The following is a 15,367-nucleotide window of genomic DNA, read 5'->3' as shown; positions in this document are numbered from 1 at the left end:
TAAAATTAAGTAAAATCACTACAGTGTACAGTGTCAGTTCCAAGTTTCAGGGGGGTCTCTGAGCAAGCTGTTCTCAGTCAAGCCCCTTCCTCTGGACCACTACTGATTTGCTTGCCCCCTTCCTCTGAGCCCAGTCTGCACGGATGCTCAAAAGGGTGAAGCAAAGAAAGACTGCTGTTTTCTCCCTCACCTCCTGCCACCCGTTACTGTTTATTTGCTCACTCATCAAGGAAGAGCAGCATCAGGGCCAGAGAGCTCCAGAAATTGGCAGCTGCCCTCCTGTTGGTGAATGGGCTTTGGCAGTTGCCCAGTGATGCCAATCCCTGCCACTGCCCCTGGTTGTGTGCATGCATTGGAGGCGAAGAAAAGGACCAACACATATCAGGATGGGCACCTTTCTGTTAATGAAACAGTACAAATACGAAGGGTAAAAAGAAATATGCCAGGAAAATATATTTCAGGGATATTTAAAGGGCACGTTTACTCGCCATGGATTTTTTTTTTTTTGCACCAACAAGCACTAATGCCACATTTGCAAGGAACAAGTCCAAATAGTCATTTATAAATCAGGGGAAATTAATTTGCATGCTATTTTTATAAGGCTTTTAATTAACTTTTGGAAAGCACCCAGCACTTCAACATGTGAAGCTAGCTACTGCTTTAGGTAGGTGTGTGTGTGTGTGTGTGTGTGTGTGTGTGTGTGTGTGTATCTCCTATGGTAATTTTGTGCTATCGTAGTTGTGCCCAGCCGAAGAGCAACATTTGAACAAAGAAAGATCCATCAGTGTCACTGATTTATGAGCATGGCATTAAAGTGCTGAATGAGTTATAAAATGTTGCACTGTAGCTCCAGTAAATCTAATTTATTCACTGTCACGTTTCCCAATAAACCTAAATATGTTCTTTGCCTTCCAGTCCCTATAAACATTTTATAAAGGGAGTAATGAAAAACCCAGAAACTCTGCAATGTTCTAACAGTTACAGGAACTGTGACGGTTTTAAAAAAAGAGAGAGAGAAAAAGAAAGGTGGTAGGAAAATAAATTAAGTCTATTTGATTTTTATCTTTTTTTCCATCTCCTTAGTAGCATTTCTGTCCTTTAAAACAGCAGATCTGACAGGAGAGCAAACAGTTAATCCCATTAATGCCGATGTTTTTGTTTTTAGCAAGGAATAAATAGAGCAAGTACTAAAGCTGGCTTTGCACCTACTGAATGCTGCAAGTGTCTGTACTCATTTGATATGCATCTAGCAAAGCTAGGTTGTTCCCAGAAGGCCACTCCATGAAGACTGAGAGAGCAGCGTCTGCTAGTGGTGCCTGTGAGTCACAAAGAATAGAAAGAGGAAAGGCATTTATGGAACAGAAACAACAGTCAGAGCCAAAGAAGCCCAGTCAGAATAATTCCACATTCTTTTCAGGCACACACACACAAATACAATTTCATGCAAGGAAGAATTAGCACCCATTCGTGTTTTTTCTGCAATGCTTGACCTTTAAAGCATTCTTTAATTTGAAAAGAGGGTGCCATAATTTCCAGCAAGCTGGCTCTACTATATGCTGTATCAATTACTGTCATTACTGTTTAATACATGGCTGCTAAGCGTGTAATATAGCAACTTAACACATTTCATCTAGATGGTTAGTTAGGGTTTGGGGAAAACAATGAAAAGTCAGTCACAGAAACATTATGTTTTTATTTCAAAAACGTGGGTTGAATCCAATGTTGCATTTATTCAAAGCAGACCTATTGAAATTAATGGACATAATTAAATCCATTAATTGCAGTAGATCTACTCTGTTTATAATGCACTTGGCTACAACCCCCTCTTATTTCGTAATTCTCATATACGTAGTTATAACCCCTTTTATTTAATAATACTCATGCATGCTGGATTTAAAAAAACCAAACAAAATAAAAGTACCTGTAGCATTAAGAGGACACCGATTGAATGCGAGGTCCCCTGCTGGGGTCCTTTTCCAGACCATCGATATCAAATAATCTTCAGGGCATATTTCATAAGGTGCTGTAATTTAAAAAATGCGGAAAGTGAATAGAGTGTTTGACAAACATACATGTTTGAATGTGTCCTTGAATTATGATAACGCCTCTTACTTTCTTGGATAGAAGAGGGGTGTGTGTGTGTGTGTGTGTGTGTGTGTGTAGAAACCTGTGACTTGTGTGTGGCTGGAATGTAGCATTGATCTCCCCACTTGTGTCTTTGTCTCCACCCACACAACTAGTATGCAGTCCCTGGAAAGTTTGTGGGGGAATGTGGTGTTTGAGATGAAAAAAGTTCCCCATTCCTGGCACATGCTTTGGAGCCAGTTGATGCAACAGACTAATGTGGCTATCCCTCCTGAGGTTTTTATCCAATGCTCTGTGAGGGAGTGAGAGGGACCTCTCAAAGAGAAGGCCACCATCCAAACATACCATCATCAAACCATCACTTCAGGGTGTCTTGGGGAAGCAGGGCAATTAAACTGGTTTAATACTAAATTAAGACTGCAGTGTAAACAACTCTTGTATCTGCATCTCTCACCTCCCCTTCCCCCTCCACCAACAATAGCAGAACACCTGGGCCCAACCCAATATTTTGAACATTCAATCACCACATCCATTAGTGTGTGTATGTATCTCATGCATGGTTGTGTAGTCCTACTTCTGCAACAGGTTCATTGGGCAACTATTTTGCTGTTCATATATTTATATGAGAAAGTAATTTGGCTTCTCAATAAAAGGTAAAGGGACCCCTGACCATTAGGTCCAGTCGTGACTGACTCTAGGGTTGCGGCGCTCATCTCACTTTATTGGCTGAGGGAGCCGGCGTACAGCTTCCGGGTCATGTGGCCAGCATGACTAAGCCGCTTCTGGCGAACCAGAGCAGCGCACGGAAACGCTGTTTACCTTCCCACCGGAGCGGTACCTATTTATCTACTTGCACTTTTTGATGTGCTTTCGAAACCTGCTTACTGAGTCTTCATCCTGATGTGCTTGCAAGGTGGTTCTAAGGTATTAAGCATTCATCCTCATTTGCTCCTGATTTGCTTACACAGAGGTTATATTTCTTCCTATCAATCGTCGTAACACAGGGGTTTTTTGTGTGTGCTTTTCCCTGTCACTTTCCTAACCACAAAACTCTGAGTTTTTTCGAAGTTGAATTTTTTTTTTATTCCACTGCAGCACTTGAATCTGCTTTAAATCTACAAGTCTACATTTCCAGTAGGTGACTGAATCCCTCCCACAAAACAGTAACAGCCTGGAGGCGACCCCTGCCTACTTGAAACAATTTGATTCTTACCATGAGGTTACAAACAAAACACATTTCATGGAAATGAGCAAGACCCCCGGTGGCAACAAGTTAGTGCCTTGACAAACATATCCTTGCAGCTGTTTCAGCGATGCCAATATGAAGTGCATAAAATAGGTTGCTAAATATGCTTCAGCATCAGCTCTCTCAAATCTTAAGAAAGCTGACAGTGCCAGAAGAGCAAGAATATGTCTTAATGGCAAATGTTTAAGAAAAGGAGTTGTTTTCATTTCATCCTAAGTGCCATAGAAAAAAATAATTCTAAAGTATTCTGTTCTTTTCCCCACAGGAGGGTTTTGTACTGGTGTCTTCTCTTACAGTAGCACTAGGGTATGGGTATAACTTGTGTTGAGATATGTTTATTAAATCTAATGGGTGGTATTCAACTAAGTTCTACTCAAACCAGACCCACTGAAATGAACGGTAATGTTTAGTTCATTAATTCCTGTTTATCTCCTCTGAGTAAAACTTAGTTGAATACCACTCCATGGGTCTTTGGGGTGGACACTTCTGCACTTTCTGGAACTAATATTTGTATGGCTTTTATCCATGCTGCTTTTGGAAAAAAACCATATTATTAACATACCTAACACTAACAGGCAGGCAAGGGGCTGAGGGGGCCCCCTGAAATTTTCAAGGAGGGGGCCGGGCACCCTCAATATTCTGCAGCCTGTTATGGGTCTCCTTGTGGCTGCATTGGGCCCAGCAGGCCTTTCAAGACCTCCACACAGTCGTGGTGGGCCTCACAGCCTCCTCCTGCCACATGACATCACATGAGCGTGCACAAGGCACCCCCAAAGTTGGATGGAACCCAGCACCTTTGCTAACAGGAACGGATATATGTTAAGGGATCTGTATGCATATTTGGATTTTAAAAACCACAAAGCCACACATAACTAAGGTAAAGGTAAAGGGACCCCTGACCATTAGGTCCTGTCGTGACTGACTCTGGGGTTGCAGCGCTCATCTCACTTTATTGGCCAAGGGAGCCGGCGTACAGCTTCTGGGCCATGTGGCCAGCATGACTAAGCCACTTCTGGCAAACCAGAGGAGCACACGGAAACACCGTTTACCTTCCCGCACGAGCGATACCTATTTATCTACTTGCACTTTGACGTGCTTTCAAACTGCTAGGTTGGCAGGAGCAGGGACCGAGCAACGGGAGCTCACCCTATCACGGGGATTCGAACCGCCGACCTTCTGATCAGCAAGTCCTAGGCTCTGTGGTTTAACCCACAGCGCAGCATAACTAAGAAGTGCAAAATTACTCATTACTAGAAATACAGAAAGCGGGTTTATACCAGGGTCAGGCTATCTGCCCATCTAACTTAATGTTGTGTCTCCTCTAACTGGCAGCAGCTCTCTGGAGTCTCAGGCAGAGGTCATTACCATCTTTTTAGCTGGCAATAACATGGTTTGAATGTGGGGTGTTCTGCTTGCAAAAACACAGCTTTATGACTGAGCCTGTCCCTTAATTGGAACAGCACATTACTGCATCTACAATCTCACAGCCAGCCTAATGTCTCATCTGAAAGAAGAGGAAAAATGTCCCAAATGATATGTCTCCATATTATAGATGACTCTGTAGGAAAGACAGCACTCCATTTCAATATTTTGCTTTCTTCACCTAGTTTGGTATAGTCATAATCAGAAACACAGCCAAGCATATCCTGCAGACTGCACCAGGTGGCTGCAATGTGCTCTGGAATACACCCTGCGATTGAGGCAGACTCTGGAACCGCATATGAGCAGCAAAGTTTCCGCATGGACACCAGGACTACTGGCATAGCTGTATGCATATATTGGATATATTCTGCTGGATTTTTACCCAAGTTTGCAGAGAGACATTAGGCAGCCAAATGCATAGACAAGCACCCTCAGTTATTTCATAGGAATCATGATACGAAGTATATTTTGACTCCCTCACTGCTGCATAAGCATAAAATATACAAGGAAAGAGAAGAAATGGGCTCAAAGAGATATACATCAAGCTTATTTCTGCTTGCGAAAGCTTCATTTGCTCTTTTTGCTTGCTATCATTTGTGCATATTCAACTGCAGTTTCGGGAAACCAAAGCAACAGAGATGTCTTGGAGTCATGCCTCTGCTCACGCCTATTTGGGTCCAAGATTAAAAGGGGGTAGCTGAGCAACTCTTATCAATGCGCATCCTATGCCCCCCACCCCCGCCTGCTGCTGTTGCAATACAGTGGTACCTCGGGTTAAGTACTTAATTTGTTCCGGAGGTCCGTTCTTAACCTGAAACTGTTCTTAACCTGAAGCACCACTTTAGCTAATGGGGCCTCCCGCTGCTGCCGCGCCGCCGCTGCACAATTTCTGTTCTCAACCTGAAGCAAAGTTCTTAACCCAAGGTACTATTTCTGGGTTGGCGGAGTCTGTAACCTGAAGCGTATGTAACCTGAAGCGTATGTAACCCGAGGTACCACTGTATTGTAGAAAGTCAAAGAGTGACTGAGGGCTGTAATGAGGGCAAGTATGGGGAGGAGCGGTGGAGAAAGAGGCAGGCTTGATAGTGGCTATGCAAGATCCTGACTGAGGCCACTTCCACGCATTCAAAGCCCTCCTATTCCACTTTTACTGCCATAGCTTTCCCCATAGAATCTGCAGAACCGTAGCTTGTCATTCATTCTGTGTCACATATCACTGCAGTGTTTCCATCTCCGCCACTGAATCTTCTTAATTCAAAAAGTAATCATAGCTGTACTTCAACAAAAGTGTTGGTGGACCCGCTTCTTTAGGTTAGCTCCAAACCTGCCGAGCCATTGCATACATTAATGATCTAGTCACAAACATTTCTATATTATGGGTAGTTCTTCCCGCCCCCCAGATTTGAGAAGCAGTTCTGCAAACTCTGTTCCTTACTTGACATATTTGTTTTGCTTCAAAATTAAACGAAGTGTGAATAATGCCTTTTAAAATACTGTAAAAGTAAATAGAAGCTTTCAACCTCCAGAAAACATCACTGAAATTAAAAGATCCTGGGTTGGATCATGCCTGCTTTGTAGACTGCATTACAGAGTTCCATTGCTGTTACAGTGGTGCCTCGCAAGACGAAATTAATTCATTCCGCGAATTTTTTCGTCTAGCGAATTTTTCGTCTTGCGAAGCACGAAATCCCATAGGAATGCATTGAAAATCAATTAATGCGTTCCTATGGTCAAAGAAAGTCCAAACAAAGCCAAATTTGGTACAACAAGAGTTTACTAAGTGCTCTTTAAAGTCACACATACTGTAAAGAGCATTTCAAAATTCAAACCCAGAATTTTTTTTTAAAAACAGCAGAGTGGCCCAATGGACACAGAAAATCATAAAAATGCAGAAAAAAACAAGCTTCCAGATTCTTGCAAACCCCTCCCCAACTGTTCCCCCAGCCACCCAGCACACAGAAATTCAAATCCAGAATTTTTTTAAAAAAACAGCAGAGTGGCCCAATGGTCACAGAAAATCAAAAAAATGCAGGGGAAAAAACAAGCTTCCAGATTCTTGCAAACCCCTCCCCAACACCAAGTCCTTGAATTCCAAACACCCCAACCCAAAATCCAAACCCCCCCCAAAAAGTTTTAAAAGCTTAACTTACCAAATGGCTGCAAAAGAAGTTTTGGAAAAGCTTCAAAAATCACCAAAGTCTTTAAAAATCTCAAAAAAGGCTACTATGTACACTGTGTTCTATGAGTTGCTCCTCGAAGTCAAGTCGCAACTGTATTAACGGTGTTAAGAAAAAGGAAACAAACTTGCAAGACGTTTTTGTCTTGCGAAGCAAGCCCATAGGGAAATTCGTCTTGCAAAGCAGCTCAAAAAACGGAAAACCCTTTCGTCTAGCGAGTTTTCCGTCTTGCGAGGCATTCGTCTTGCGGGGCACCACTGTACTACTTCTTGTTTTTGTTGGCTGCATTGCTGCCTTCCTACCCTTGGCGGGTGGAGGGAGAACAATATTGCACCCTTAGGGGGTTTAGAACAAAAAAAGGGACGCGGGTGGCTTTGTGGTCTAATCCACTGAGCCTCTTGGGTTTGCCGATCGAAAGGTTGGTGGTTCGAATCCCTGCAATGGGTTGAGCTCCTGTTGCTCTGTCCCAGCTCCTGCTAACCTAGCAGTTCAAAAGCATGCCAGTGCAAGTAGATAAATAGGTACCACTGTGGCAGGAAGGTAAATGGTGTTTCCATGTGCTCTGGTTTCCGTCACGGTGTTCCATTGCACCAGAAGCGGTTTAGTCATGCTGGCCACATGATCCGGAAAGCTGTCTGTGGACAAACGCCAGCTCCCTCGGCCTGAAAACTGATGAGCTGATGAGTGCTGCAACCCCATAGTTGCCTTTGACTGGACTCAACCATCCAGGGGTCCTTTACCTTTTTTTTTTAAGAACCAAAAACCTCTTAAGTGTGCTTGTGGCTGCTTTAATGAATGGTGTCACGTGGCTCCCTTGTCTGTGCCTTTGACTGCAGACCAGTTCTCTGCAATTTCTTATATGTTGGGAGCCAGGTGAGTAACAGAAATGCCTCTGAATTGGCTGTGTCTATCTGTAAGGTGTTTAGGGGTCATGGCCAGCTCAGTCCCAGAGTGATGGACTGTGGCAGTGAGATGCTGCACGTGTGTCTTTTTATCCCTACTCTGGGTGCTTTGGTGTTGTGTTTTCCCCCTTTCTTCCTGGGCTGAGTACACACTGGCAATGGCTATAGCAACAGTGTATTTCTGGTACTGGTATAATGTGAGTTGTACAGGATTGCATCCAGGTGAAACTCTTCAACTATAACTTTTATGTAGCTATATGTCAATAATAACTGTGTCTGCATCTAGTCTTAAATTATTTATTCAGTCATATTCCACTTTTCCACCATTAGGTGCTCAAAGTGCTGATGCTAATAACATGTGCAATTCCTATAAGAATCCTAACTGTGGCCTTGATTGAATCAAGACCATAGACTTAATTGATGAACATCATCTACTATTTACAGTACATGTACGTAACTTGTAGCAATCTTTGAAAATTGTATATGTTTGAAATATTTACTAGCGGTGAGAAATATTTTCCATGCTATTCATCTGAAGCTCTTCTTACTGAAACAATTCACATTTGCCCTATACTTTTTTGAACTGTGTGTGTGTGTGTTCTCACAGCCACTGCAGTTCAAAAAATGTGCAGCATCTTAAAGCAATACATTTCCCATAATTGCCCATAATGGATAGTTGCACATGCCCTGTTCTATTATGCACTGTCTCCTTAAGCTCCCATATACACTCACCAAGAAGGAGTAGAGAAACAAAGCTCTGTTGAGCCCAACAGTACTAAAACTTTAGGTCAAGCTACCCAGCTACCCGGGAATTATAACAAATCTTGTTTGTTAATTTGCTGCTATATTTGTGGTTTTATAGTTCATGATTTAGTAGCTGGTTTATTTTATATGTATATGATACACACAATGAGAAGGAAGGGGGTATTCAGAAAGTATAATTTGGATGGTGCATAACAGTTAGATGAACAGCTTCTTAATTTGTTGTTTGCAGAAAACCAGGGATAGAAAGAGTAATATTCACCCATTAATTTTGCCCAGTTATTATTTCAGACGATTTAACTAAAATTTGCCTTCTCCAAGAAGAAGAAAAATCCATAATTATATCTGAACACAAATTACCCAAAGTTAAGTATGTTTAAGTGTTTTTAAGTGATTTCACTGGATGATTTAAACACATACTTAAATTCCCATTGAAATAAATGAGACTTAAAAGTGCTTTGACTGGATAGTAGTCCTGCCTGTTTTTATTGTTATTTTAAGGCGTCTCTCTTGCATAGCTTTCATTCTATATATAACAGGCAAAGGACCGCTGCTTAATGACAGAACATATACTTTGCATGCTGAAGCTTCCAGCTTCAGTTCCGAGAATCTCCAGGTAGCAGGTGATCAGAAAAACCTTTCTTCTTGAGGACTTAAGAGAGCCACTCGCAGTTAGAGTGGACATGATTGACTAGAGGGTCCTGATATTAGGCAGCTTCCTATGTTTTCCCTATGGATGCCATGAATCTGATTGGCATTCCCATGTAAATGTGTACCATCTCAGATGAATTTTATGAAAACCCTCAAACAGTTGTACATTTAATCACTTTTCAGACCTACAGATGTGAAGGCTGCTAATCATATTTAAAGTGACTGTCAGCTATCACCATTTAATTTCCGAGTTTTCAAACACCCACCAAAAATTCACTTGGGATTGTCAAATATGACTTCTAACAATGTTCATCACGCTTTCAGGAATTAAGCTGTAATGTAGCACTGCAGTTCTGGCATGGTTTTGTCTCTCAAACCCAATAGGAGAACACTCCCTTATATCACCTCCACTCAAATTTATTCTAACTTAATTTGGCTGTGTATCTCATTGCCTTTGGATCATTAGAATGGCCTTCTGTGTCAAAGTCAAAATTGAATTCATGAGTGAGTGTGGGGTAACAAAATTAGTACACTGACCAAACATATAACTCCCAACATTTCTTCCCACAAAAAGTACCACAGGAATGTTTCTGATGGGTTTTGGGTAACTGTTGTCTTATTCTTAAATGTAAATGCTACACGTGATCGTGTTCAACTAGGACCTCAAACTAAGCTGCAATACTCTATAAGCTTCTTACCTGGGCACCGCTGCTCACTACACCGTCTGACTTCCTCTCCACTTCCTTCACATTGCTGCCCCGTAACAGCTGCTCCTTGGCATATTCGTATCCTCTTCTCCCAGCCACCATCACACGACTTAGAACACCCACTCCAGTGACCCCAGTGATTCCACTGACCATTAGCTGCTTGGAAGAAGGCAATAGTCATGATACGAACAAGTGGCATGATCACAAATATTAAGGTACATAAACCAAGCCCAAATATGTCATTCAACACTTCCCCTATCCCACCCTCAAGCACAATATCACTGTTGGTTTAGCCATTCCCTTAGACCAGCCCGCCTGTTTAAAATTAGCTAATGGTCATTTTAAAATTGTATTTACCTATTGAGAAAAATTTTTTAAAAAGCTCTAAGTGGTGTACACATAAAATAATATAAAGTAATGATTAATAATACACAGATAAAATCAGGAAACTTTTTTTTAAAAAAACCTAAATTATATGTCTGGATCGGCTTGATGAAATAAAAAAGAAAATGTTTTTAGCAGGTGTCTCAAACAGTACAGTCGTACCTTGGATCATGAACGCCTTGGTACTCAGACGTTTTGGCTCCCGAACGCCACAAACCCGGAAGTGAGTGTTCCGGTTTGTGAACGTTCTTTGGAACCAGAAAGTCTGAAGGGGCTTCCGTGGCTTCCGATTGGCTGCAGGAGTTTCCTGCAGTCAATCAGAAGCCACACTTTGGTTTCTGAACATTTTGGAAGTCGAGTGGACTTCTGGAATAGATTCTTTTGAGGTACCACTGTATAGTGAAGGGGCCTGCCTAATGTTAATAGGCAGAGAGTTTCAAAGCATAGCTGCTGCAACCTGGTTTAGGTTCAAACCACCTGAAGGTCGCTTGTCTGCACCCAAGGAAAAGTGCACACCTTCTTTATACAGAAAACAACATATGTCACACTGCCCAGTACTTTCCATTGCCCTCTTTGCCCAGTTAAGGGCACAGTTGGCACATACCCAAACATTACTGAGTTTCCTTTCTGGGCTCTGAGCCCAGCATCCGAAGCCCCAAGAGAAAGGTAGCATTAAAGCAAGTCAATTAGCTTAAATCTCCACAGCAAGGAGATGGCTGCACTAGGCTGCAACACACTTACCCGGGGGTAAGTTTTCCTGAACTGAATAGGGCTTACTTCTGAATAATCATGTGCAGATTAGCACTGTCAATGCGGATTGAGCATGCCAACCATGTTTTCATAGGTTCCACAAAAGCACAATGTTTTATACAGCTATCCCACGTTGTGTTTATTTAAACTGCTATCCTAACTTTTCTTTGTCCTGTTTTCTTTGTGTTAATGAATGTGCTTTTTGTGTTCATATCTATTATGTTTTTCTCAGTATGATTTTCATTAATACCTCGGCACTGTGTTATCTCACTACAAATATTCATTTCGAAAGGCCTAAGAAAGAATCCCTGTAATCTGCTTATAATAGCTGAAATTTGCAGCTTTTGCTCATCCTGCAGAGTATTTTAATCTTTCAGGTATATTTCAAGAATATTTTTCCCCCTATTTGAAAATTGTTTCCAAACAAATTAAACATGTAAGAAATCCAGAATCTATAGAGGAATCATGGTTTCCTTATAAAGAGTCATCTTTGGCATCGGATCCAATGGTCAAAAGGAATGTATACTTTCCCCTTCAGTAACACACTTGGAGGCAGCTACTCATTTGTTTCTCATTTCCCCCCCCAATTATTTTTCTTGATTTTCCAAATAATTACAAATCATTGTCAAATTAATTCAATTTTCAATACAATTTTCAAAACTGGCTTCCCACTCTCCTTTTAAGATATTTCAAAGCTGAACGAACTCCAGTTGCTGCTTCTATTTTCAATTAATCTCTAGTTAACACTCCGCCCCCCAGTATTTACCAGTATTATTATTCATTATTACATCCCTGCAGACAGCAGAAAATCAAGTTAACCTTAATTTCTATCATGGGTAGGCAAGCTAAGGCCCGGGGGCTGGATGCGGCCCAATCGCCTTCTAAATCTGGTCTGCGGATGGTCTGGGAATCAGCATGTTTTTACATGAGTGGAATGTGTCCTTTTATTTAAAATGCATCTCTGGATTATTTGTGGGGCCTGCCTGGTGTTTTCACATGAGTAGAATGTGTGCTTTTATTTAAAATGCATCTTTGGATTATTTCTGGGGCATAAGAATTTGTTCATTTCCCCCCCCCCAAATATAGTCCTGCCCCCCACAAGGTCTGAGGGACAGTGGACCGGCCCCATGCTGAAAAAGTTTGCTAACCCCTGTTATACACGTATCCAGTAACAGCAAGTGTGGTTATTACTCTATCTTCACTTTAAACATTTCCTTGATTTTTAATGAGTTCTGTTTTTCATTTATTTCTTTTATATATATAACGGGTTTTTTATTTTTTTTAAAAAAGCAGTTTGCAGGGTTGCCAAAAGGCCACTATGAAAACTAAAACAAAAAACACCCTAGTACTAAAAAGTCTGGGCCAATTAAATGGTCTTCACTTGCACCAAAGAGATAACAAAATTGGCACCAGGAAAGCTTCCTCAGAAGGCTTGTTCCAAAGAGAGGAAGCCACCATCAAAAAGGCCCTGTCTCATATCTTATGACTGCGGTGTAGCAGGAATGTGTCACGCTACCATGGAGTGAAGGTCTGAAATGTCAAGCGTGCTTAGAATATTGTAGTGGGGAGAGCAGGGGTGAAATTGCCACCCAGCCATGAAGCACACTGAGTGAGCCTGCGCCTTGCCACTATCTCTTAGTCTAACTCACTTTGTGGGGTTGATCTTGTGCACCATCCTAACCTCTTTAAAGGGGAAAATATTTATTTAAGGAAAATTAACATTTTTAAACAAACTGAAATATTTCCCCATAATAACTTTCATTTCTCTCTCTCCTAGAGAGGACCTTATGTACCTGTACATTCAGGATTGTAACACTCCCTGCTTTCAGCCCATGGGCCTCTGCACTCTGAGCCTCCATGAGCAGCTGCCGTGCATTGCCGACTCCTCTGCTGTGTGCCATTGGAACAGGTCACCGAGCACTGACTCCAAGCGCTCCACTCTTGCCATTGTCCATCAACTATTGCAATACACACAAAACAGAGATAAAATCCAGATTACCTTTACCAGCAAGGGTACCATGACAGTTTCTTGTTTGTTTAGTGCAGGTTATTAATCTTATGGGTTACAAAATCCTGCTTTATCCTGGAAAATATAATTCAAGTAAATAATTAGGAGTACACAGAAATGAGGAATACACATTCTTCGGCCGGGGGGCGGGTATTGATGTGCCCATGGTAAAAGGTGAAGGTAAAGGGACCCCTGACCATTAGGTCCAGTCGTGACCGACTCTGGGATTGTAGCACTCATCTCACTTTACTGGCCGAGGGAGCCGGCGTACAGCTTCCGGGTCATGTGGCCAGCATGACTAAGCCGCTTCTGGCAAACCAGAGCAGCGCACGGAAACGCCATTTACCTTCCCGCAGGAGCGGTACCTATTTATCTACTTGCACTTAGACGTGCTTTCGAACTGCTAGGTTGGCAGGAGCAGGGACTGAGCAACAGTAGCTCACCCCGTCACAGGGATTCAAACCACGACCTTCTGATTGGCAAGCCCTAGGCTCTGTGGTTTAACCCACAGCGCCACCTGCGTCCCTATGTGCCCATGGAGAGGGCTGCTAAAGGGAACCCCTCCTCTGTTCAACCTATACATAGCTTTCAGCACGCCAACCATTATACAAAAGGCTGTGCAGGGGTTACCTGATAGCCCAGGTGCTGGAAGAAGAGGGAGATGAATATTCTGAACTTCTCTTCTATATAATGGGCGCACTTGAGGTGATGTGTGCACGTGTGTCAAGAGAGGGGTAAATGTGGTCACTGAGTTCTATTTTGACCTTCTCAAGTGTAGCAGAACATCAGACTAGGCCGCACACAGTACCTCCACTATTCACTGCTTGCCTTGGACACTACTCTCTGATTCCCCTAAGGATGAAAGTGTCCCCCCCTTGATTTAGTCACCCTCGCTGGTGATGGCCAGCTACTCCCTACCATTCCACCTCACCAGTCATATCTCCCACACTAACTGGAGCCTTAAAAAGCAAATCTGATTCTCTAGGCAGAGCATTTATTGTATGATTAACCAATCTGCACCATGATGGAAGCCATAACCAGCACATTCATCTGGATGGGCCTCAAGCCCGAGTACAAGGCAAAACCATGGTTTTACTCCTGCTCCATTGTACTGCTTGATCCCCATCACAGCAGACTAGATGAAAAACCATCCTAAGGTGCCTATGTACAGTCAAGTGGCATTGTTTCACACACTCAGGCTTGATTTGTGACAAGATTGCCTGTCACTGACTTAGAGTCTTGCTGATGCTACCCTGTTAGACCATGGGCACTAGTACTTGAAGCCTTCTACATGCTGATGCAGCATGATCATGCACAGATTTGGCAGGGTGATACTAATGTTGAAGCATGGCAACCTAAGGACCCTGTGAGAAGTCTCAGAGTCTAGCTATCCGTTTAGTCAAGTGCTTTGTTTTTAAAAAGGTGTCAGCCATGGTAGGTCAGGAGAGATGGATGGCTGTATTATACTGGTCAAGAGTAAGAGAAGAGACTATTTTAGGTGAAACAGTGCAAAACACAGTGTCACATTAGGCTGTATTTTGTTTTACTACACTTCTAAGAAAGTAGCATGGACATTGATGAAACAACATACTCCCTTGTAATATGTTTTAACACAACAATTCTGATCACGTTTAGTAGGGACTAAGCCGTATTAGACATAGACTTGCTTTCAAGTAAGCATGCATAGGATTGTGTTGAGTGACATGGATTTTAAGAAATTTGTCACTTAGATGATAAGGAGGAAAAAGATTACTCAATGCATCTGATGGCAAGAAGAAAGAAGGACATTTCAAGAGCAGAATAAAACAAATGTGAATCGTTGGCAACAATATAAAACTCTGAACTTACACAAAGATTAACATCATTTTGTACATCTTTCATTTCATCTAAGGTTTAGGAGACATACAAAAATGTTGCACGGACAGATGTTTGGATAACAGGAAAAGCTTTTTACATAGGACTGGGTATACTAGCAAGAGGATTGCAGGAGACACATAACATTCAGACAGTTACATGATACATATCTAACTTATATTATCATCCTTGGAAGCGTGTGTGTATGTATCCTGAAAATAGCACCATGTGCTAAGATCTGTTTCAATGTGGATATATATGTTTCCTCAGAAAGTCTTACAAAGTCTCGGAATATAACTGTTCGCAGATGATTATGAAGGATTAGTAACATTTTGGTTGAGTAGGAAACTGGAGAAGCATCTTAAAATATGGCTACCCACCAAATCTGCTTATTTTGTGACCTCATCTAAAGATGTCCT

General features: G+C 42.0%; 1 protein-coding gene across 5 annotated transcripts in view; it reads right to left on the bottom strand.

Moving 5' to 3' along the window:
- ADGRB3 (adhesion G protein-coupled receptor B3) overlaps positions 1 to 15,367 on the bottom strand; it is a 453,891-nt gene that overhangs the window by 268,584 nt on the left and 169,940 nt on the right. For all 5 annotated transcript variants that reach the window (XM_053381170.1, XM_053381167.1, XM_053381166.1 and 2 more), the window contains 4 exons: positions 12,880 to 13,044; positions 9,944 to 10,108; positions 1,922 to 2,023; positions 1,210 to 1,316 (listed from right to left, as the gene is read on the bottom strand). In XM_053381170.1, coding sequence (XP_053237145.1) covers positions 1,210 to 1,316; positions 1,922 to 2,023; positions 9,944 to 10,108; positions 12,880 to 13,044 — 539 coding nt within the window. The remainder of the gene's footprint in view (positions 1 to 1,209; positions 1,317 to 1,921; positions 2,024 to 9,943; positions 10,109 to 12,879; positions 13,045 to 15,367) is intronic.

Source organism: Podarcis raffonei, chromosome 3 (genome assembly GCF_027172205.1).
Source record: "Podarcis raffonei isolate rPodRaf1 chromosome 3, rPodRaf1.pri, whole genome shotgun sequence".
NCBI lineage: Eukaryota > Metazoa > Chordata > Lepidosauria > Squamata > Lacertidae > Podarcis > Podarcis raffonei.
The sequence above is the reverse complement of the archived record's forward strand: the minus strand, read 5'-3'. Positions and strand labels throughout refer to the sequence as shown.